At 50.8% G+C, this 21,421-nt stretch overlaps 1 protein-coding gene across 2 annotated transcripts in view; it reads right to left on the bottom strand.

The window, feature by feature from the left end:
- RASGEF1B (RasGEF domain family member 1B) overlaps positions 1-21,421 on the bottom strand; it is a 41,667-nt gene that overhangs the window by 8,528 nt on the left and 11,718 nt on the right. Inside the window, exons 2-10 of one of the 2 annotated variants that reach the window (XM_068168011.1) lie at positions 12,494-12,679; positions 10,974-11,096; positions 9,993-10,130; positions 7,319-7,531; positions 7,142-7,216; positions 3,339-3,434; positions 2,662-2,764; positions 2,155-2,234; positions 694-789 (exon numbers count right to left, since the gene is read on the bottom strand). In XM_068168011.1, coding sequence (XP_068024112.1) covers positions 694-789; positions 2,155-2,234; positions 2,662-2,764; positions 3,339-3,434; positions 7,142-7,216; positions 7,319-7,531; positions 9,993-10,130; positions 10,974-11,096; positions 12,494-12,670 — 1,101 coding nt within the window. In that variant the 5' untranslated portion in view covers positions 12,671-12,679. The remainder of the gene's footprint in view (positions 1-693; positions 790-2,154; positions 2,235-2,661; positions 2,765-3,338; positions 3,435-7,141; positions 7,217-7,318; positions 7,532-9,992; positions 10,131-10,973; positions 11,097-12,493; positions 12,680-21,421) is intronic. The other variant, XM_068168010.1, reaches the window with a different exon arrangement.

The raw sequence follows: 21,421 nt of genomic DNA, 5'->3' as shown, positions 1-21,421 counted from the left end.
TGGAAGGCCACAAGGAGGTCTCCTTGGAGCCTTCTCTTTTCCAGACTGAACAACCCCAACCCTCTCAGTCTGTCTCCACAGCAGAGGAGCTCCAGCCCTCTGCTCATCCTTGTGGTCCTTCTCTGGACACCTTAGAATCACAGAATCAATAAGGTTGGAAGAGACCTCAAAGATCATCAAGTCCAACCTGTCACCCAAGACCTCATGACTACTAAACCAAGTGCCACATCCAATCCCCTCTTTAACACCTCCAGGGATGGTGACTCTACCACCTCCCTTGGCAGCACATTCCAGTGGCTAACAACTCTCTCTGTGAAAAAAAACTTTCTTCTCACCTTGAGCCTAAACTTCCCCTGGCACAGCTTCAGACTGTGTCCTCTTGTTCTGCTGCTGGGGGCCTGGCAGAAGAGACCAACCCCCACTTGGCTACAGCAAGAAGGTCTCCCCTGAGCCTCCTCTTCTCCAGCCTAAGCAACCCCAGCTCCCTCAGCCTCTCCTCACAGGGCTTGTGCTCAAGGCCTCTCCCCAGCCTCGTTGCCCTTCTCTGGACACGTTCAAGAGCCTCAATGTCCTTCTTAGAGCACAGTTCCCCTTTTGGGGCAAATTCCATATTCTGTCTGGTGTCAAACCAGCACAAAAGCTTAGGAAGCACCTTTGGGTTTTGCCCACTGCCAGGCCCTGTGCAGACAATACCTTCTCCCTGCTGCTGTGAGCTGTCAGGGACCTCTGAGCGGCGCCACGCAGAGCGGTTCGGTAGTTATAGAAATTGCTGGAAGGGTCCATCTGATGCTGCAAGGCATGGAAGTCCTGTCAGAAACAAGCCAGTGCCAACACCCCACACACTTCTTTTCACTTCAGCAGCTCTTTAAAAGAGCAGGGAGTCTGCTGAATTCCAGCACAAATATGGCCTTTTAGTGGCCTGCAGTATCCCTTCACCTGTCCATTTGATCAGAAGATAAACTCATTTTCATAGAGCTGTAGAATTGTTTGGATTGCAAGAGACCTCTAAGACCATCAAGTCCAATCATCAACCCAAGATCACCACTAGACCATGTCCCCAAGAGCCATGGCCACATGTTTCCTGATCACCTCCAGGGATGGGGATTCCACCACCTCCCTGGGTAGCCTCTTAGATCATAGAATTGTCAGGGTTGGAAGGGACCTCAAGGCTCAGCCAGTTCCAACCCCCCTGCCATGGGCAGGGACACCTCACACTACAGCAGGTTGCTCACAGCCACCTCCAGCCTGGCCTTCAAAACCTCCTGGGATGAGGCTGCCACCACCTCCCTGGGCATCCTGTGCCAGTCTCTCACCACCTTCCTGGGGAAGAATTTCTTCCTAACACCCAATCTGAATCTACCCATTTCTAGTTATTTTTCTCATTCCCCCCAGTCCTATCATTACCACTGACCACTCCTGCAGCAAAGAAATTTTTCCTTATCTCCAACCTAACCCTCCCTTGGCACAATTTCAGGCCATTTGCTCTCCTTCTACCACCTGAGACTAGGGAGAAGAGACCAACCCCCTCCTGGCTCCAGCCTCCTTTCAAAGTATTGGAGAGAGCAATGAGGTCTCCCCTCAGTCTCCTCTTCTCCAAAGCCCCACCATCATATTTAAAAAACCCTTCAATTTCCTCCTTCTACATCCAAAGAATACAACTTGGCTGAACAATTTCCATTGCATCTTCCAGAGTTTCCATCATGTGCACAAAGATACTACATGAAGCACTTCCTAATGAAGCCAAACTCAGATTTTAGAATAGAATAGAGTTAACCAGGTTGGAAGAGACCTTTGAGATCATTGAGTCCAACCTATCACCCAACACCATCTCATCAACTAAACCATGGCACCAAGTGCCTCATCCAGGCTCTTAAACACCTCCAGGGATGGTGACTCCACCACCTCCCTGGACAGCACATTCCAATGGCCAATTTCTCTGTCTGGGAAGAATTTCTTCCTCACCTCCAGCCTAAACCTCCCCTGGTGCAGCTTGAGACTGTGTCCTCTTGTTCTGTTTGCCTGGGAGAAGAGACCAACCCCCACCTGGCTACAACCTCCCTTCAGGTAGTTGTAGGCAGCAATAAGGTCTCCCCTGAGCCTCCTCTTCTCCAGGCAGTTAGAGCAGTTAAAATACCTTCACAGCCCCAAACATACCTCGAGAATGTCAAATTTGTCCGTCTTCACTTTGGCCCAAGTCTTCTTTAACCGAGACACAGGACTCATGTTCATGCCAGCTTGATACAAGAGAGGGGGATTGGTGGAGTGAGTGATTCTAAACATCCAGGTGGGTTTGGAAAGTCCCCAGAGAAAGAAACTCCACAACCTGCTCCAAGGCTCTGTCGCCCTCACAGTAGAGAAGTGTCTCCGTGTGTTGAGGTGGAACCTCCTGTGTTCCTGCTTGTACCCATTGTTCTTTGTCCTGTCACTGGGCACCACCAAAGAGAGACCACCCCCTTCATCTTGACACCCAGCCCTCAGGTGATTATAGACACTGATAAGATTCCCTCTCAGCCTTCTCTTCTCCAGACCAAACATCCTCCAGCACTTCCCCCTCCCAGCTTCCCCCCCTGAGCATGCTAAGCAGCAGACTTTTGGATAAAGCTTTCCTTTTCCTATACCCAGACTCAAGCAGAGGCAAAAGGTCCCAGGGCTCATACTTACAGACAATGGCCATTAAGGAGTTGAAGTTGCCAATGTTAAAACATTCCCGGGCCACATCGATGAAATATTCTATCACTCTTGCTCTGTGCTTCTTCTTCACAGGCTGCAAGAGATGCCACCAATGTCACACTCCTCAGGAGCACTCTGACCCATCTCCAAAAGAAACAACCCCCCCCTCTTCAAAGTCTTTTCCACCTCTACCACCACTCGTGCAGAGGAAGCTATCCTTGCTGTGTTTAAAAGCCCTCAGGACAGTAAAGACAATCCAGATACAGGGCAGCTAGAGAGCAAACACAACAGGTAAAGAAGCTCTGCCAAGAGGAAGGGGCTGGAGAACAGCAGAGCAGAGAAGGGGGGCAGCACAGAGGAGACAAAATGTCCCTCAGAAGGGGCATTTACAGGTGAGAAGGGCAGGCCAGATGTCAGGAAGGGCTGACCCAGCAGAACCTTGCCACTGTGCCACAGAAACAAGGCTGTGGCCTGAGGATGATGCTGAAAACATGGAACTTATTGGCCAGTTCAGCCCTCTGCTGACTTCATCCACACATGAAAAAGCACAAAGCTGAGAGGAGGAGATGGCAAAGGGCACCCTGAAGGGGCACCAAACCTGGAAAGGCTTCACAGTCACAGTATACTAGACCAACCAAGACCTTCTGTCACAGTAAGTCCTTGCTCACCATACAGATTTCTGTTGCAACCAAGTAACTGAGCCTGTTAAACCATTCCACATAGGCTTCCAAATTCTGGGTCTTCTTTTGGTCTCTGTAGCATCCCTGCAGACAGAAGAAAAATGGCAACTTTCAGTGTAATCCTCCATTTTGTTTCCCTGAAAGAGACCTTTTGACTTCCTGCATTGCCATCCCCAAACACCTTCAAGGAACCAGGGACAAAAAGCTTGGAAGGAGAGCAGCAAGGAGGGTATTTGAGCAAGTATCATTTCCTCCTGAGCTGCTAGCTTGGTAAAGCACTCTAGCAGGAATGCTGAATCCACCCCTGTTGGAAGTCCTTCTAGGATGCTGTAAGGAAGGACTTAAGATAGACTTAAGTACACAGTCAAAGCTAAGTATCTGCTTAAAGCTTCCTTGAATATGAGCTCTGGTTCATTGCTCACTCCTGTCCCACTGACAGCAGAGGAAGCAGTTTGCCCTTTGTGAGTGCAGAAGGCAAGCAGAGGCCTGCCCACTCCACTGGCACATTGTGTTCAGTTGGTGATGGCAGTCTCAGGAACAATGTTGAGGTCATATTAGGTAAAATTTCTTTGCTACAAGCATGGTCAGAGATTGGAACAGGCTGCCCAGGGAGGTGGTGGAGCTACCATCCCTGGGAGTGTTCAAGAATCTTGTGGCCATGGCACTTGGGGACATGGTGTAGTGGCCATGGTAGTGTTGGGTTGATGGTTGGATGATCTTAGAGGCCTCTTCCACATGAAACCATGCTGTGGTTCTACAATTCAAATTAACACTCTGCTTCCTCAGTTTGGGAGCTCAGCTCTTCTCTTTGGATTGGATTCCCCTGTTCCTAACCAGTGCTGCTTGCTCTGTGGAACACCTTCCACCTCACATCTCAGGCTTGCCTAAAACAGGGTAGGCAGGTGGTGGTATCTACCTGTAAAACCACTTCCAGAGACTGTCTGAATGAACACCAAATTGGAAACCTGAGCCATTCCATTCTGTTTGTCAGCAGTAGGGAGGACAGGGATTCAAGCTCCACCTGCCTGAGTTTGTCAGCTTATTTATAGAGCACAGATCAGCTCAAAAGCAGCACTCAAGGAGATAACTCCAGTACAGTAAGTGAAAAAACACTGAGCCTTTGCCCTTCATCTCACATGGATCTAGAGCTCACTGTCCCCTTTTTGTCATCTGTGCTCTAGCTACAAGTTGCCCCACTTCCCAGTTTGCTATCAAGAGTTCACTTTACTAAAACAGATGCTGAAAACACAAAAGCCAAACTCAGCCTTTTCCAGCTGCAGATCACATAGGTGGCCTGGGGAAAAAAAAAAATCAAAGGATTAAGTTCTCCCTTAGCTTAAATCAGGGGGAGGAAAAAACCCAAACAAAATAAACCTACAAATGTGTTAATTGAGTCAATTTGCCAGCTGAGTTTTGGAGCTCCAGAAAAGGTCTCCAAGCTCATCCAGTCCCACCCTCAACCCATCACTTCAGGGTCAGCACTAAACCATGTCCCTAAGCACCAGCTCCACAGGCTGCTTGAACACCCCCAGGGATGGTGACTCCAGCACTGCCCTGGGCAGAGCATTCCAAAGTTTGAGAACCCTCTCTCTGAGGAAGCATCTCCTAGCATCCAGCCTGAACCTCCCCTGGGGCAGCTTGAAACAATTTCCCCTGGTCCTGTCACTTGCCACCAAGGAGCAAAGGCTGCCCCCTCCTCACTCCAACCTCCCTTCAGGGAGCTGCAGAGAGCAAGGAGGTTCCCCTCAGAAGTTGTCCTTCAGGAAAGAAAACCAACAACAACATTTTTAATATGATAAGTCCTAAAGCATTTTCACTACAAAGCTCTTTCCTGCTACTCCTCATTTCTTGCTTCCAGCTCATGAGACATCTGAGCTCCAGGATGTTAAATGCCTCATTTCAGAGGTGCTCCAGGTCTGTGACAGTTACAGAATCACAGAAAGTTAGGGGTTGGAAGAGACCTCAAAAGATCACCTAAGCCAGCCCCCCTGCTAGAGCAGGATCCAGACATTTCTCCATCCTTTTATCACAGTATCACAGTATAACTAAGGTTGGAAGAGACCTCAAAGATCATCGAGTCCAACCTGTCACCATAGACCTCATGACTAGACCATGGCACCAAGTGCCACATCCAATCCCCTCTTGAACACCTCCAGGAATGGGGACTCCATCACCTCCCTGGGCAGCACATTCCAATGATGAACGACTCTCTCAGTGAAGAACTTTCTCCTCACATCCAGTCTAAACCTCCCCTGGCACAGCTTGAGACTGTGTCCTCTTGTTCGGCTGCTGGGGGCCTGGGAGTAGAGACCAACCCCTTCCTGGCTACAACCTCCTTTCAGGTAGTTGTAGAGGGTAATGAGGTCACCCCTGAGCCTCCTCTTCTCCAGGCTAAGCAACCCCAGCTCCCTCAGCCTCTCCTCACAGGGCTGTGCTCAAGGCCTCTCCCCAGCCTTGTTGCCCTTCTCTGGACACCTTCAAGTGTCTCAATGTCCTTCTTAAACTGAGGGGCCCAGAACTGGACATAGGACTCAAGGTGTGGCCTAACCAATGCAGAGCACAGGGCACAATGACTTCCTTGCTCCTGCTGGCCACACTATTCCTAATGCAGGCCAGGATGCCATTGGCCCTCTTGGCCACCTGGGCACACTGCTGGCTCATATTCAGGCAGCTGTCAATCAGCACCCCCAGGTCCCTCTCTGTTTGGCAGCTCTCAGCCACTCCGACCCCAGCCTGTAGCTCTGCATGGGATTGCCGTAGCCAATGTGCAGCCCCTGGCACTTGGATTTGTTGAATGCCATCCCATTGGACTCTGCCCATCTGTCCAGCCTGGCAAGGTCCCTCTGCAGAGCCCCTCCTGCCCTCTAACTGACCAACATCTGCTCCTAACTTGGTGTCATCTGCAAACTTGCTGATGACTGACTCGACCCCCTCATCCAGATCATCAATGAAGATGTTAAAGAGCACAGGGCCCAGCACTGATCCCTGGGGGATGCCACTGGTGACTGGCCACCAGCTGGCTGTGGCACCATTCACCACCACTCTCTGGGCTCAGCCTCCAGCCAGTTCCTAACCCAGCTCAGAGTGTAGTGTTCCAAGCCACGAGCTGACAGCTTAGTCAGCAGTTTGCTGTGGGGGACGGTGTCAAAGGCCTTGCTGAAGTCCAGGCAGACCACATCCACAGCCTCCCCACATCCACCAGACGGGTCACCTGATCATAGAAGGAGATCAGGTTGGAGAGGCAGGACCTGCCCTTCCTAAATCCATGCTGGCTGGGCCTGAGCCCTTGGCCAGCCTTCAGGTGCGCAGTTATTGCCACCAGGATAATCTGCTCCATCACTTTCCCTGGCACTGAGGTCAGGCTGCCAGGCCTGGAGCTTCCAGGTTCCTCCATCTGACCCTTCTTGTGGATGGGGACCACATTGGCCAGTTTCCAGTCACCTGGGACCTCTCCAGTGAGCCAGGACTGGAGGAAAATGATGGAGAGCGGCTTGGCAGCTCATCTGCCAGCTCTCTCAGCACCCTAGGATGGATCCCATCCGGTCCCATGGACTTGGGAGTGTCCAAGTGGCTCAGCAGGTCCCAAACCAATTCCTCATGGATTACCGAGGACTGAGCTGACCTAATAGCTTACTGTACCATCAGTTCTGTTCACCCAACCTTTGTCCTCCAACCTGATATGGGACTTACCCCCTACACTCAATGGACTTGGTTGGACTTGATGGATCTCTGAGGTCTTTTCCAACCGGGTCGATTCTATGATTTAGATGGCAGGAAAGGTGTTTAGTTACCTTGGCATTATCCAAAGGATCCTTTTGCACAAATGCCTGGACAAATTCTTCTGGTCCAATATAATTGAGCCTCTCCTAAGTAAAGCACAGGAGCAGACAAGTCATAGCCTTTCTTGACCTCCACATCAAAAAGAGGGGGAGGGGAAACGAAATCAGACTCGAAGCACAACAACTCACCAGCTCTATGTGTGTCAGCTGCTGAGCCAGCACGTAGGGATCGTTGCAGACGGTGATGATGTCCCTCTGGATGGTCTGGGGCCTGGCCTTTAGAAGTGTGAGGTGATCTTTGGATGTGGCATTAATCTTTGCAAGCACTTCCTCGTACTGCCCAACGGTGGCGAGCTTCCGGATCAGGTTCTGGAGGAGCTGCTGGACGTTCTTCCTGTACATCTGCCAGCACATGAAATCATTGCCAGATGGTTTCAACAATGGGAGAAGACAGCATTAAAGTCTGCATGACACCAAAACAGATCAATCCTTTCACAGAATGGGATGGGAGGGACCTCCAAAGGTCATCCAGTCCAACCCCCTCTGCACTCAGCAGGGACATCCCCAACTAGGTCATAGAATCAATAAGGTTGGAAAAGACCTCAAAGATCATCAAGTCCAACCTGTCACCCAACACCTCATGGCTACTAAACCATGGCACCAAGTGCCCTGTCCAATCCTCTCTTGAGCACCTCCAGGGATGGTGACTCCACCACCTCCCTGGGCAGCACATTCCAATGGCTAACAACTCTCCCTGTGAAGAACTTTCTCCTCACCTCGAGCCCAGAGCCCTGCTGAGCCTCACCTTGAATCTCTCCAGGGACAGGGCCTCAACCACCTCCCTGGGTAACCTGTTCCAGTGTCTCAGCACCCTCACTGTGAAGAATTTCTCCCTAAGATGCAGTCTAAATCTCCACTCTTCTATCTTAAAGCCATTGCCCCTCATCCTATCACTACAAGCCCTTGTACACTGGATGTTAGGAAGAAGTTCTTCATAGAAAGAGAGATTGGCCATTGGAATGTGCTGCCCAGGGAAGTGGTGGAGTCACCTTCACTGGAGGTGTTTAGGAAGAGACTGGATGGGGTGCTTGGTTGCATGGTTTAGTTGATTAGATGGTGTTGGGTGATAGGTTGGACTCAATCTCAAAGGTCTCTTCCAACCTGGTTATTTCTATTTCTATGACATGATGAGGTCTTATAGAACACAGTGGGGGGAAAAAAAGAGGACTGGCATGAAACTGAAGGAGAAGAGATGGGGAGAAATGAACCCATTAAGGTCTTTCCAAAGCACTGTTTCTGATGGAGCAATATGTTACACGGTGAAGTATTTCCTAGCATCCAGCCTGAGCCTCCCCTGGTGCAGCTTGAAACCATTTCCTCTGGTCCTGTCCTGTCTCTTGACACCAAGGAAAAGAAGCTGCTCCTTCCTCACTCCAACCTCCCTTCAGGGAGCTGCAGAGAGCAATGAGGTCAATGTACCTCTTGTAGTGAGGGGCCCAGAACTGAATCCAACACTTACAGGGTGGCCTCCCCAGTGCTGAGCACAGGGGTATGGTCACCTCCCTGTCTCTGCTGGACACAGTATTTCTAGTCTAAGCTAGGATGCCATTGGCTTTCTTGGCCACCTGGGCATTGCTGACTCCTATTTGACTGTCAGCCAGAACCCCCAGGTCCCTCTCCAAGTTTCAGCTTTCCAACCAGACAACCCCAAGTCTGTAGCTTACCATGGGGTTGTTGTGACCCAGGTGGAGGGCCTGGCACTTGGGACTTTCTCCGAGTCCATATCTGATACTTTAAGCTCAAGACAATTCTTCCTGCTCCAGGTTTGCTTTTGAGACTTTTCCCCAAACCTGCCACAGCTCAGAGGCCTGAATCCAACACAGCTTGCTCACACAAACCAAAGGAATTACCAACATCAGCAGGGATTTCATAGTTTCATAGTTTCATTCAGGGTTGGAAGGGACCACAAGGATCATCTAGTTCCAACCCCCCTGCCATGGGCAGGGACACCCCACACTAGATCAGGCTGGACAAAGCCTCATCCAGCCTGGTCTTAAACACCCCCAGGGACAGGGCCTCGACCACCTCCCTGGACAACCCATTCCAGGGTTTCACCACTCTCATGGTGAAGAACCTCCTCCTCACATCTAGCCTGAATCTCCCCACCTCCAGCTTCATTTCTCAGACATGCAGGGCTTCCCAGTGACTAACTAGCTACTTCCAAGCACAATCACTGAAATGAAAGACATTAACACCCACAAAGCTGAGCCCTGTCACACACAGATTGCAGCAGGTTGGATGGGACCCTCAAAGGTCATCTTGTCCAACCCCACTGCAGTGAGCAGGGCCACCCCCAGCCAGAGCAGGTCACACCATGCAAACATGCACAGAGCATCTCTCAACTGCCAACAGCAACCCCCAAAAATCCCTAAGAACTAACAAATAATCCCCTGGGATTGTCCTCTCCTCCACGAAGCACACAGCTGAAGCCTCAGAGCTTCTGTCCTGCCCGTCCCATGCTCATGTAGAGCAGCCACAGCTATGGAGCTGGGGGAAACAAGGTGCTGGAGCAGTATGAAGTGGTTTCTGGCAGGCTGTTGGTGGGAGACACCATCCCTGGAGTTGTTTAAAAGACATTCTGCACTACTGTATTGCAGGTTTGGGGATGGAGTGAACCCTTTGAAAAGGATCTGCTTATGCAGATGTTTCCAGGTCTAGCTACTAGACAGCTACCAGCCCACCAGCACCTTCATACTAAGTTCACTCAGCCACTCATTAATGGTTATTAACAACAAACCTGCACTCTCAAAGCACTGAAAGGAACACCTTTTAAGTCCAAGGACTTTGTGCACAGATAACTTACCTCATCCTCACTGGCTATCCTTTGTGCTAACTCCTTCAGGTTCCTCATCATTCGTTCATCTCGGAAATCATAAGGGAAGGTCTCTGTCCACTCAGTCAACAGCTGCAGGATTTTGGGTGCAATTTTCCTTAGCCAGTTCTATTGGAGAACAGGAGGAGGAATGTTAACATGGAATAGCAATACAGCACATGGATAACCCAAAGGGAAGGAAATTCCCTTCTGAGGGATGCTGTGGAGCCTAAAGGTCCACAGCCTGGTTGATTGATTCTGTGAACACAATACAGAATTAACCAGGTTGGGAAAGACCTCAGAGATCATCAAGTCCAATCTATCACCCAACACCATCTCATCTACTAAACTATGGCACCAAGTGCCTCAGCCAGGCTCTTCTTAAACACTTCCAGTGATGGTGACTTCACCACCTCCCTGGGCAGCACATTCCAATGGCAAATTCCTCTTTCTGGGAAGAACTTTCTCCTTACATTCAGCCTGAACCTTCCCTGGCACAGCTTGAGACTGTGTCCTCTTACTCTGTCACTGCTTGCCTGGGAGAAGAGACCAAGCCCCACCTGGCTACAACCTCCCTTCAGTTAACTGTAGAGAGCAATGAGGTCTCTGCTGAGCCTCCTCTTCTCCAGGCTAAGCAACCCCAGCTCCCTCAGCCTCTCCTCACAGGGCTGTGCTCCAGACCCCTCCCCAGCTCTGTTGCCCTTCTCTGGACACCTTCCAGCAACTCAACATCTTTCTTAAACTGAGGAGCCCAGAACTGGACACAGGACTCAAGGTGTGGCCTGACCAGTGCTGAGCACAGGGCAGAATGACCTCCCTGCTCCTGCTGGCCACACTGTTCCTGATACAGGCCAGGATGTCATTGGTCTTCTTGGCCACCTGGGCATACTGCTGGCTCATGTTCAGCCTACTGTCAACCAGCATCCCCAGGTCCCTAGGAAGTACCAGGAGGCCCTGAGCAAGGCATCATACCTTGTCCAGGCCAGGCTCACTCAGTCTCCGCTGCTCCGTGCACAGGTGGCAGACCTTGGCCATCAGCTCGTAGGGGTGCATGAAGAGGCGTGAGCTGAGAAGGAAGGTAAAGATGTATGTCCTCTGCAAACAAGAAGACAGAGAAAGGGATCAGTTACTGCCAGTTGTATGGTTGCTCACAACATGTCCCTGACAAACCAATCCCTAACGCTTCACCATCTGCAGAAGAAAAACCTCTTGGCTGTGGCCGTGCCAGGAGCTATTAGTAGAGCAGTAAGCATTTCATTTACACTTGGCATTGCTCCAGAAGTAGCATTTTACCTCTGTGGCTGAGCCATGCTATGTAAGATGCAGTGTGCCCAGGTAAGAAGTAGCTTAAGCACAGTCCTGTGCTGCTTTGTGTTCCTTCTAACACAAATTTAAGAGGATCCTCGTCTTGGAAGCACACAAAGAGGTCTATGACAATAAGAGCAGCAGAGTGGAAGTGGAGTTAGGCTCCTGCTGAAGGTGTTTCTACAGGCAGAGATGCAGTTTCATCATCCCCAACTGCCTCCTCAGCCTTTGGATATCCCTCTTCTTTACTAAGACTTCTATAACATGTCTCAGTGCACAAATACATCCAAACAAGTCAAAACTCCTCAGGTGGCAAGCTTCCTGTGCTCATGCCCAACCTCTCTGCTGACTCCAAACAGTCCCCCTGGTCATGGCAAGATACATGTGGGGCCTTAGATGGGCAGTGGCAAGTATGCATTAAAACCTGATAGGTTTTAAATTAACCAGTGGGGTCAAAGCCTCTCTCTTCAGCTTGCCTGACGAGTTTTTATGGGTCAGGGGTACATAGACTCCATCAAACAGTAAGCCACATCAGGTACCTATGAGGAAAGGCTGAGGGAGCTGAAGGCTCTTTAGCTTGGAGAAGAGGAGGCTGAGGGGTGACCTCATTCATGTTGATAAAGAAGAGAAGCGTGAGTGTCAGGAAGACAGAGCCAGGCTCTGCTCAGTGATGTCCAGTGAGAGGACAAGGGGCAGTGGGTGCAAGCTGGAGCACAGGAGGTTCCACATGAACATAAGGAAAACCTTTTTCTACTGCAGAGGTGACAAAACACTGAACTGGGCTGGCCAGAGAGGTTGTGGAGTCTCCTTCTTTGAAGGCATTCAAAACCTGCCTTGATATCTTCCTGTGTGACCTACTCTAGGTGATCCTGCCCTGGCAGGGGGGTTGGACTGGATGATCTTTCAAGGTCCCCTCCAACTCCTGATGTTCTGTGCTTCTGTGATACTTCATCAATTAATCACCAGGGTTGTGCCCCTCACAACAGGGGTGAGGAATGGAGCTGGTTAGGTTAGGTAAGCAATTGCAGCTGCACTTACCAAGCACATGAGTTTATCCCCCCCATTGCTAATTAGTCCCCTGAACCCCTTCCACACCCATTGGTGTGACACATTCTGCCTCTGCTGCACACCTGAGAGTTCCCCTTTAGGGGATGCAGCCATACAGTGAGCTGGGTGCAAATACTTACATCAGGGTAGTAATCCACACTGGGTACCAAGTGCTGGATCAGAGCTTCCAGGGACCCTGAGAGAAGGTTGTTGTCATGGTAATAGAGCCCTCCACAGCTGTCCTCTTTTGACTGATAGAGGTTCCTGTTGTAGCCACTGCTGTCAAACATAGCTGCAAAGGGAGGTGTTTGTGGCATCCTTTCCTGCTGAGAATCACACAAGAGATGTTGGATCATTAGCAGAAGGTGGAGCACAAAAGGCTTTTTACATCTAGAGAAGAAAAGGCAGCAGCAGAGCCTGGGCTGCTTGCAAAGAGCAGAGGAGGTTGTGCTGCTGCCTCCCAGCCCAGGCAGATGTCTCAGAGAGGAGCCCACACAGGCTCTCCCCACTGCTCTTCTGCATCCTTTTGGTTCTTCACCAGGTAACAGACAAGTCCCAGTGAAGGGTTAAGAGGAGCATGCAAGAATCCAGACAGATTTGGGGAGCTCAAAGTTTCTGTAAAGCTTTTGAGGACGTGGCATTATGCTGGCTGACAACTCAGGGGAAACCCTAAGCTGGTGTTCAGCCTGCTGTGGGCTGCCACAGCCCCCCTGGGTGCAGAGTGACAGAAGCTGAAGGGAAGCCCTGAAGAGGACAGCCCCCCTGCATGGCATGAAAGCTGTGTAACTGCAATCAGAAGCTTCAATTTCCCAGCTCCACCTTGGTAAATCAGGGGTGGGCTTTACCAGCTCTTACTGTGACCATTGTGAGCCAGGCTGAAGGCTGATGCTGCAGTACCTCTACCTCCACTCACTCTCTGGGTGGCTCCAGCAACTGCAAAGAATATGCCTGGGTACTGCTGCTTACCAATGCTGTCCAAGTCCAGAGGAGGGCCATGAGGAGGAGCAGAGGGCTGGAGCTGCTCTGCTATGAATACAGACCGAGACAGCTGGGGCTGTTCAGTCTGGAGAAGAGAAGGCTCCATGGAGACCTTCTTGTGGCCTTCCAGGATCTGAAGGGGGCAACAAGAAAATCTGGGGAGGGACTTTTGAGGGTGACAGGGAGTGATGGGACTGGGGGGATGGAGCAAAAACTAGAAATGGGGAGATTCAGATTGGATGTGAGGAAGAAGTTGTTCCCCATGAGGGTGGTGAGAGCCTGGCACAGGCTGCCCACAAAGGTGGGGGAAGCCTCATCCCTGGAGGTGTTTGCAGCCAGGCTGGAGGTGGCTGTGAGCAGCCTGCTGTAGTGTGAGGTGTCCCTGCCCATGGCAGGGGCTTTGGAACTGGCTGATCCTTGAGGTCCCTTCCAAGCCTGACAATTCTATGACTCTCTGAATCACCAATGACATCAAAGATGTTAACAGAATCAGAGGTCTCTCCAAAACTCTCTCTCCAAATTCTGTGACAATGTGGGGGGAAAAAAACAAATCCAGCCCTGTGTTTTCCAGCTTCAGGTTTGCTGAACACTTAAGGAAAAATAAAGCAATTACTCATCTGTTGGCATCTCAGTGCCTGTGGAACATAAAGGTCTTACCAAGGAAAAGATCAGCCAGAGCTGCAGGCTAGAGGAGTGGGTGGGTGGTGAGGGGGCATGTGAAAAGGACAAAAGATAAAATCTCCCTGATCACTTGAGAGTTGGAGTTACAGCCTCCTCCCACCTCCTCCCCTGCCTTTTGGGAGCAGCACCTCTTGTCAGCTGATGGAACCTGGGGTTTATAGCCCTGACTTGTCAGCCCAGTTTTAACCACAAAGAGGTGCTGGCTTTAACTCTGCTACAGCAGTTACTGGGCTGTGAGTGCTCATGAGACAGCTCACTCTGGTGAGACCCCCACCTAGAGTACTGCATCCAATTCTGGAGCCCCTAGTATGAGAAGGATCTGGAGGTGCTGGAAGGTGTCCAGAGAAAGGCCAGGAGGATGAGCAGAGGGCTGGAGCTGCTCTGCCATGGAGGCAGACTGAGGGAGTTGGGGTTGTACAGGCTGGAGAGGAGAAGGCTCCCAGGAGACCTTCTGGTGGCCTTCCAGTGTCTGAAGGGGGCTACAAGAAAAGCTGGGGAGGGACTTTTGAGGGTGTCAGGGAGGGATAGGACTGGGGGGAATGGAACAAAACCAGGAATGGGTAGATTCAGATTGGATGTTAGGAAGAAGTTCTTCCTCATGAGGGTGGTGAGACACTGGAAGAGGTTGCCCAGGTGGTAGAAGCTTCATTCCTGTTGGTTTTTGCAGCCAGGCTGGATGTGGCTGTGAGCAACCTGCTCTAGTGTGAGCCCATGGCAGGAGGGTTGGAACCAGCTGATGCTTGAGGTCCCTTCCAACCCTGAGAATTCTGATTTGGAGAGCAGAGAGATCAACTGCACAGTACTCCCTATCCTACCCACAATCTGGAGGCAAAGGACATAGAACTGGGAAGATATTATCCACAGGCTGCTGTGCTTGTACATTAATGGAGTGAGTGTGTGTGTGTGGCTGAGAAAAGCATTAATGCTTCTGAGCCATCATGGTAAGTGCAGATGCTGCTGCTTTTCTCTCCATTATAGCAAATCCTATTGGGGAAAAGGCTTTTTAAAGCCACAGCCCAGCCTGTGAAACAGTCTCTCCTATTTTGAGAGCAAGCAGTGATGTGACAGCCTGGAGATAAATAGCTTGCTGCCATCTGTGCACTCCCCAGCTCACAAACAAAGCACTCCTCTGAGGGAGCCCAGTGGATATGAGAAACTGTTAAGTTAGTGGCTAGATTCCTAGGGACCTGAAGCCCCACAGAGACATGCAGAGACCTGCTTCTGCTGGCAGCATGTCTGGACAAAGGGGGCATTCAAACCAGCACAAGACTGAGGGATTCAGTAAGTAATCAGAAAGAGGAGGCAAAATATGGTTGCAAAGCCAGAGAGAGGCAGTGGAGAGAAACTCCTGGCCTGCAGGACCTGTACAAATCCTTCCTGTGAGGTGCCAAAAGGCATCTTCATCAAAATGGGAAAGAGTGAGGAGTTGTCATATCTGCAGAGTGACATTAGTCACTCTGACAGCTCTTCAAACAAGGATTCAATTCTGTCCAGCCCAATGAACTGGACAAAGAGGAGAGTGCCCCCGTGTGCCACAGAGCAGGGGCTGAAGGCAACAAGGTTCCTGCACAGGAGAGTTCAACCATGGCCACGTTCTGCAACAGAGGAAGTGCTCTGATGCAGAAGGGCTCTTAGCCTTCCAGGTTCTTTGCAAGGCTAGCAAAGTGTAAGAAACAAAATGGTGCTCAATGGAGCTCAATCCAGCTGGTGGCCAGTCACAAGTGGTGCTCCTCAGGGCTGAGCATTGGGACCACTTCTATTCTAACATAGAATTACAGCACTGTCAGGCTTGGAAGAGACCTCAAGGATCAGCCAGTCCCAACCCCCCTGCCATGGGCAGGGACACCTCACACTCCAGCAGGTTGCTCACAGCCACATCCAGCCTGACCTTCAAAACTTCCAGGGATGAGGCTTCCACCACTTCCCTGAACAACCTGTGCCAGTCTCTCACCACCCTCATGGGGAACAACTTCTTCCTCACATCCAACCTGAATCTACCCATTTCTAGTTTCTTTCCATTCCCCCCAATCCTATCACTCCCTGACACCCTCAAAAGTCCCTCCCCAGCTTTCCTGTAGCCCCCTTCAGATCCTGGAAGACCACCAGAAGTTCTCCTTGGGGCCTGCTCATCTCCAGACTAAACTACCCCAACTCTCTCAGTCTTTCCCCATAGAAGAGGTGCTTCAGCCCTCTGCTCATCCTCATGGGCCTTCTCTGGGGCCATATTGTCTCACTTGTCCGCTGGCTATTTCTGGGAGCTGCTTGACAGAGATGGCTTCATTCTGGTGCAGTGAGGCACCAAGCTGTGCTAACTGAGAGATGTTCCTTATGGCTCTGTCCTCAGACACTGAGGAGTTCCCTTGCAGGCAAACAAGCCACAGGACACATTCTCCACGCAGTGAAAAGAGATGATATCAAAGTGTGACAGAGCTAAATATAGCATGGCCAACAGGATGATTCATCCAACACATGTGCTTCTCCAGCAGGGCTCCTTTATTACCCTGAGCCTGACTCTTCTGCTGTGTTTTACATGGAGGTGGAGACACAAAGCAGCATGCTTAGGTCTAATGAGCTTGGGAGCTAAACACCAAGCAGCAAACTCTGCCCTCAGAATAACTTGAGTCGAGTTCAAATTTGGCCACACAGCAGAATCTTCTCCACCAGGCCTTAGTATATAGAGCAGTGGTATGTGAGGACCTAAAGACTGAGTATCTCATCCTGGAGATATTCAAGGTGAGGCTGGACAGGGCTCTGGGCAACCTGATCTAGTTGAGGATGTCCCTGTTCACTGCAGGGTGGGGGTTGGACTGGATGAGCTTCAGAGGTCCCTTCCAACCCAGACTATTCTAATTCTATGATTCTAAACTGTACAGACAGTAGAAAGTATAGAAGTATAACTGAATTCAAAGAGGAAGAAGTAAGATTAGACTCCTGCACCATGACTGGCAGAAGCTGGAAGGTATTGGAACACTGGAACAGGTTGCCCAGAGAGGTAGTTGGGGCCCCATCCCTGGAGAGATTCAAGGTGAGGCTTGACAGGGCTCTCTGAGCAACCTGATCTAGTGGAGGATGTCCCTGTTCACTGCAGGGAGGGGGTTGGACTGGATGACCTTTAGAGATCCCTTCCAACCCAGCCCATGCTATGAGTATAATGGCTGAGAAGCAGAAGCTGGGAGAAATAAGAAGGAAAAAGAAAAGACAGGAAAGAAGATTCTAGTCAAAACCATCTGAGAGGTAAAACTGGAACTTTTTAACTGGGCTTTGGAAACATTTGGTTATCACTAACATGGAAAACTTTATCCTCCCTTTTCCCCTTTTTAAGAAGGAAAAGAGTAGGTTTGGTTTTGGCTAAAGATCTGACTTGATGGAAAGGGCAAAGAACATAATTTCCTGTCTCTAGCAGCAATCTTCTCCTGTGACAGAGAGATGTTGATAAATCTGCATTGGGGAAAGAGGAATAAACTTTTGTTCCTTCATTTAGTAGCATTATGAGCTCACCATGAGATTTTGGGCACCAAGGGCAAAACTCTGACTTTAAATAGCCTCTGCCAAGACAGAGGTCTCAAGCTTCCTCGTAAGAGCAGTGCAAACAGAAAGGCAGAAGCAAACCTCACCATTTTCTGTAGGACCTGAGTTACAGCTGGGCTAAAGTAAAGGAATCAGGCTGCCAAGTGCTTCCCCAGACCTCTGTGTTCAGCAAGAAGTAAAGAAATGTGTTTTCTGCTACCAACAGCAGAAGGTTGCATTGGTTTGGTTTCTTTTCACTCACATTAAAGGTCTCAGCCTGCATGGCAGGTATGTAAACCAAACCCAACAGCATGGGCAGCCCCTACCCTTCATAGAAGCCCCCACTGAGGGCTTCAGTAGCAGCCATGAAATGTGCCTTTAAAGACCAGGCCAAACACTTCAGCTCCTCTGTTAATGTGCAGATACCTCCCACACTACATCCCTCAACCAGAGGAATGGTGAATGTATGAGTCCTAAGGAAATGTATGAGTCCCAAGTCCCTCCTCATAGAAGATGCCAAGCTCAGGTGTGCAATGACATCCCCTCAGAGCTGCTGCACCACCAGCCAGAAGCCACATCTAGCAGGTAACCCCCACCCCCAGAGTTCTTTTAAGGACTCTGTTGAGGTCTGGCACAGCAAAAGCCTTGTGGGGCAAGGGCTGCCCATCTTAACACTCTGCAACAGTTCCAGTGAGTCAGAAGGAGCCTGGGCTTTAACAGGAGCTTAAAAGAACCTGGGTGTTGCTGGCAAGAGTTTCTGAAAAGGGTGGGGTGTTTTAGACAATGACCTGGGCCACCCAAAACAACAGCATGCCAGACACAGAGGTGACTGGTTGCATTCCACACAGCCTGGTGCTTTGCTCTGATTACAAAGCAGTCGTTTGGGGCATTTGGCACTGAAAGGTAAAGTGAATCTCCACAGCTCAAGCTACTGACAAGAGAAGGAACATGGAAACCTCCCCAGGCTGGTGTTTCATGTGCCTCACCTGTGGAGACTGAGATCACAGAACCACAGAATTGTCAGGGTTGGAAGGGACCCCAAGGATCAGCCAGTTCCAGCCCCCCTGCCATGGGCAGGGACACCTCACACCACAGCAGCTTGCTCACAGCCACCTCCAGCCTGGCTGCAAAAACCACCAGGGATGAAGCTTCTGCTACCTCCCTGTGCAACTTCTTTCAGGCTCTCACCACCCTCCTGGCCAACGACTTCTTCCTAACACCCAATCTGAATCTCCCCACTTCTAGTTTTGCTCCATCCCCCCAGCCCTATCACTCCCTGACACCCTCAAAAGTCTCTCCCCAGCTTTCTTGGAGCCCCCTTCAGACCTTCAAGGAAGGTCTCCTTGAAGCCTTCTCCTCTCCAGCCTGCACAACCCCAACTCTCTCAGTCTGTCTCCACAGGAGAGGAGCTCCAGCCCTCTGCTCCTCCTCCTGGCCCTTCTCTGGACACCTTCCAGCATCACAGAACCATCCTCAGCTCAAGTGCTCTTGCTTCCATTCTTCCATGAGGAATTTGCCACACAGTTCTGGTAGTGTGTGACTCCAGCACCAGCCTGAACTTACAGTTCCTTCCTTATACATTGTCCCTCCAAGAAATACTTCTTACTGGCTGTGTTTGGCAAGAGTGATGCTTCAGAGTCACACAGGAGAAAGGTGACATGGGATTTCTTTTTTCCTGGCTGAAATCAAGAGTAACTCAGAAGGAATCCACCAGAGAAACAGGAGGACCACAGCTATCACAACTATAGGTGACTCTGTTGGACACTGACATCACAGGGGAAATCTTGCAAACAGCAGAGTCCACTGAATTGCAGCCTCTGGCAGAGCAAAGCAAAGACCTGAGGCAGACAGGATAAACATGGCTGAGCCTCGAGGGACTGCTTCATTTTCACTAAACCAGTAGGGGAGGACCTCGACCGGCTGGACAGATGGGCAGAGTCCAACGGGATGGCATTCAACAAGTCCAAGTGCCAGGGGCTGCACTTTGGCCACAGCAACCCCAGGCAGAGCTACAGGCTGGGGGCAGAGTGGCTGAGAGCTGCCAAACAGAGAGGGACCTGGGGGTGCTGATTGACAGCCACCTGAATATGAGCCAGAAGTGTGCCCAGGTGGCCAAGAGGGCCAATGGCATCCTGGCCTGCATCAGGAATAATGTGGCCAGCAGGAGCAGGGAAGTCATTGTGCCCCTGGACTCTGCATTGGTTAGGCTGCATCTTGAGTCCTGTGTCCAGTTCTGGGCCCTTCAGTTTAGAAAGGACATCGAAACACTTGAAGGTGTCCAGAGAAGGGCAACAAGGCTGGGGAGAGGCCTTGAGCACAGCCCTGTGAGGAGAGGCTGAGGGAGCTGGGGTTGTTTAGCCTGGAGAAGAGGAGGCTCAGGGGTGACCTCATTGCTCTCTACAACTACCTGAAAGGTGGTTGTGGCCGGGAAGGGGTTGGTCTCTTCTCCCAGGCAACCAGCACCAGAACAAGAGGACACAGTCTCAAGCTGTGCCAGGGGAGGTTTAGACTCAAGGTGAGGAGAAAGTTCTTCACCAAGCGAGTCGTTCGTCATTGGAATGTGCTGCCCAGGGAGGTGGTGGAGTCACCATCCCTGGAGGCGTTCAAGAGGAGATTTGGTGTGGCACTTGGTGCCATGGTCTAGTCATGGGGTCTGTGTTGATAGGTTGGACTCAATGATTCCTCGAGGTCCTTTCCAACCTAAGTTATACTGTGAGACTGTGATAATTTTGGAAAGAGCTCCCAAAATTACCCAGGCAACAACAGGCTGCAAAGGAAAAGGAACATCTCCAGCACGCAGCGAACAGACCAGGAACCGGGCTGCAGTGGAAGGCATTTTCCTCCTGGACGTGCAAGAGAGCACTTCCTTGGATCTATAAATAGACCCAGCTGCTGATGAGAGGAGGTCAGATGCAGCACTGCTGACTGATCACTCACCTATGAGACTTTGGGCACAGTAATTAGCTGGGTCCTGAAACTACTTGAAACTGAAGCCCTTGGATACCAAGCAGCAATAATGTGCTGGGATGGGAAGGAAGTTTTGTGTGTGCTTGGGAGCATCAGGAGGAGGGGGAGAGGGCTAAGAATTACTTGGAAATCCTCAAAATAGGCAAGGGTGAGAAAAGGGAAGAAAATAAACTTGTTCCTCTTGGTGCTGATGTGCTGCAAACTGATGTCCCCTGATAAAGCCCCAAGCCCCAGCCCCACTCTCAGAACCCTCCTGAAGCCCCCCAGCCCCACTCCCAGAACCCTGCTGAAGCTCCCCCAGCCCCACTCTCAGCACCCTGCTGAAGTCCCCAGCCCCACTCTCAGAACCCTGCTGAAGCCCTCCAGCCCCACTCTCAGCATCCTGCTGAAGCCCTCCAGCCCCAGCTCCTCTCTCAGAACCCTGCTGAAGCCCCCAGCCCCACTCTCTCTCAGAACCCTGCTGAAGCCCCCAGGCCCACTTTCAGATGCCTTGAAGCCCCCAGGCCCAGCCCCAGTTCTACCCTTTCCCCATGCTCTTCTTCTGTGGGGCAGGAAGAGCATCACAAGCGTACAGATGCTGAGGGTGGGGCTGCCACAGCGTTGCTGCAGGGCCAGAGAAGCACACACAGACCACCTCTGTCATGGTAAAAATCTCAGCTGCATGCTCCACAGCACCTCCTGTAAAGCTGGAGCCATGTGCAGAATGGAATGGGAAAGGATGTAGAGAGGTCTGAGGCCTGCCAAAGCATACACTGAAAGCCTGACCCGTCTTGAACAAGAGCCAACCCACAGAGCTACTCTTGCCTACCACCATCCATGAGCAGATGACAGCTGGACTGGAAGCAAAATTGTTGACAGACAATCAACACTGGGAGCACATTGAGAAAGAGCACAGCACCACCAGCCTGGGTCTGTTTATAGAGTCAATCATAGAA

The sequence above is a fragment of the Melanerpes formicivorus genome, unplaced genomic scaffold, assembly GCF_026170545.1.
Source record: "Melanerpes formicivorus ecotype bairdi unplaced genomic scaffold, bMelFor1.0.p_v2 SCAF_129, whole genome shotgun sequence".
Lineage (NCBI taxonomy): Eukaryota > Metazoa > Chordata > Aves > Piciformes > Picidae > Melanerpes > Melanerpes formicivorus.
The sequence above is the reverse complement of the archived record's forward strand: the minus strand, read 5'-3'. Positions and strand labels throughout refer to the sequence as shown.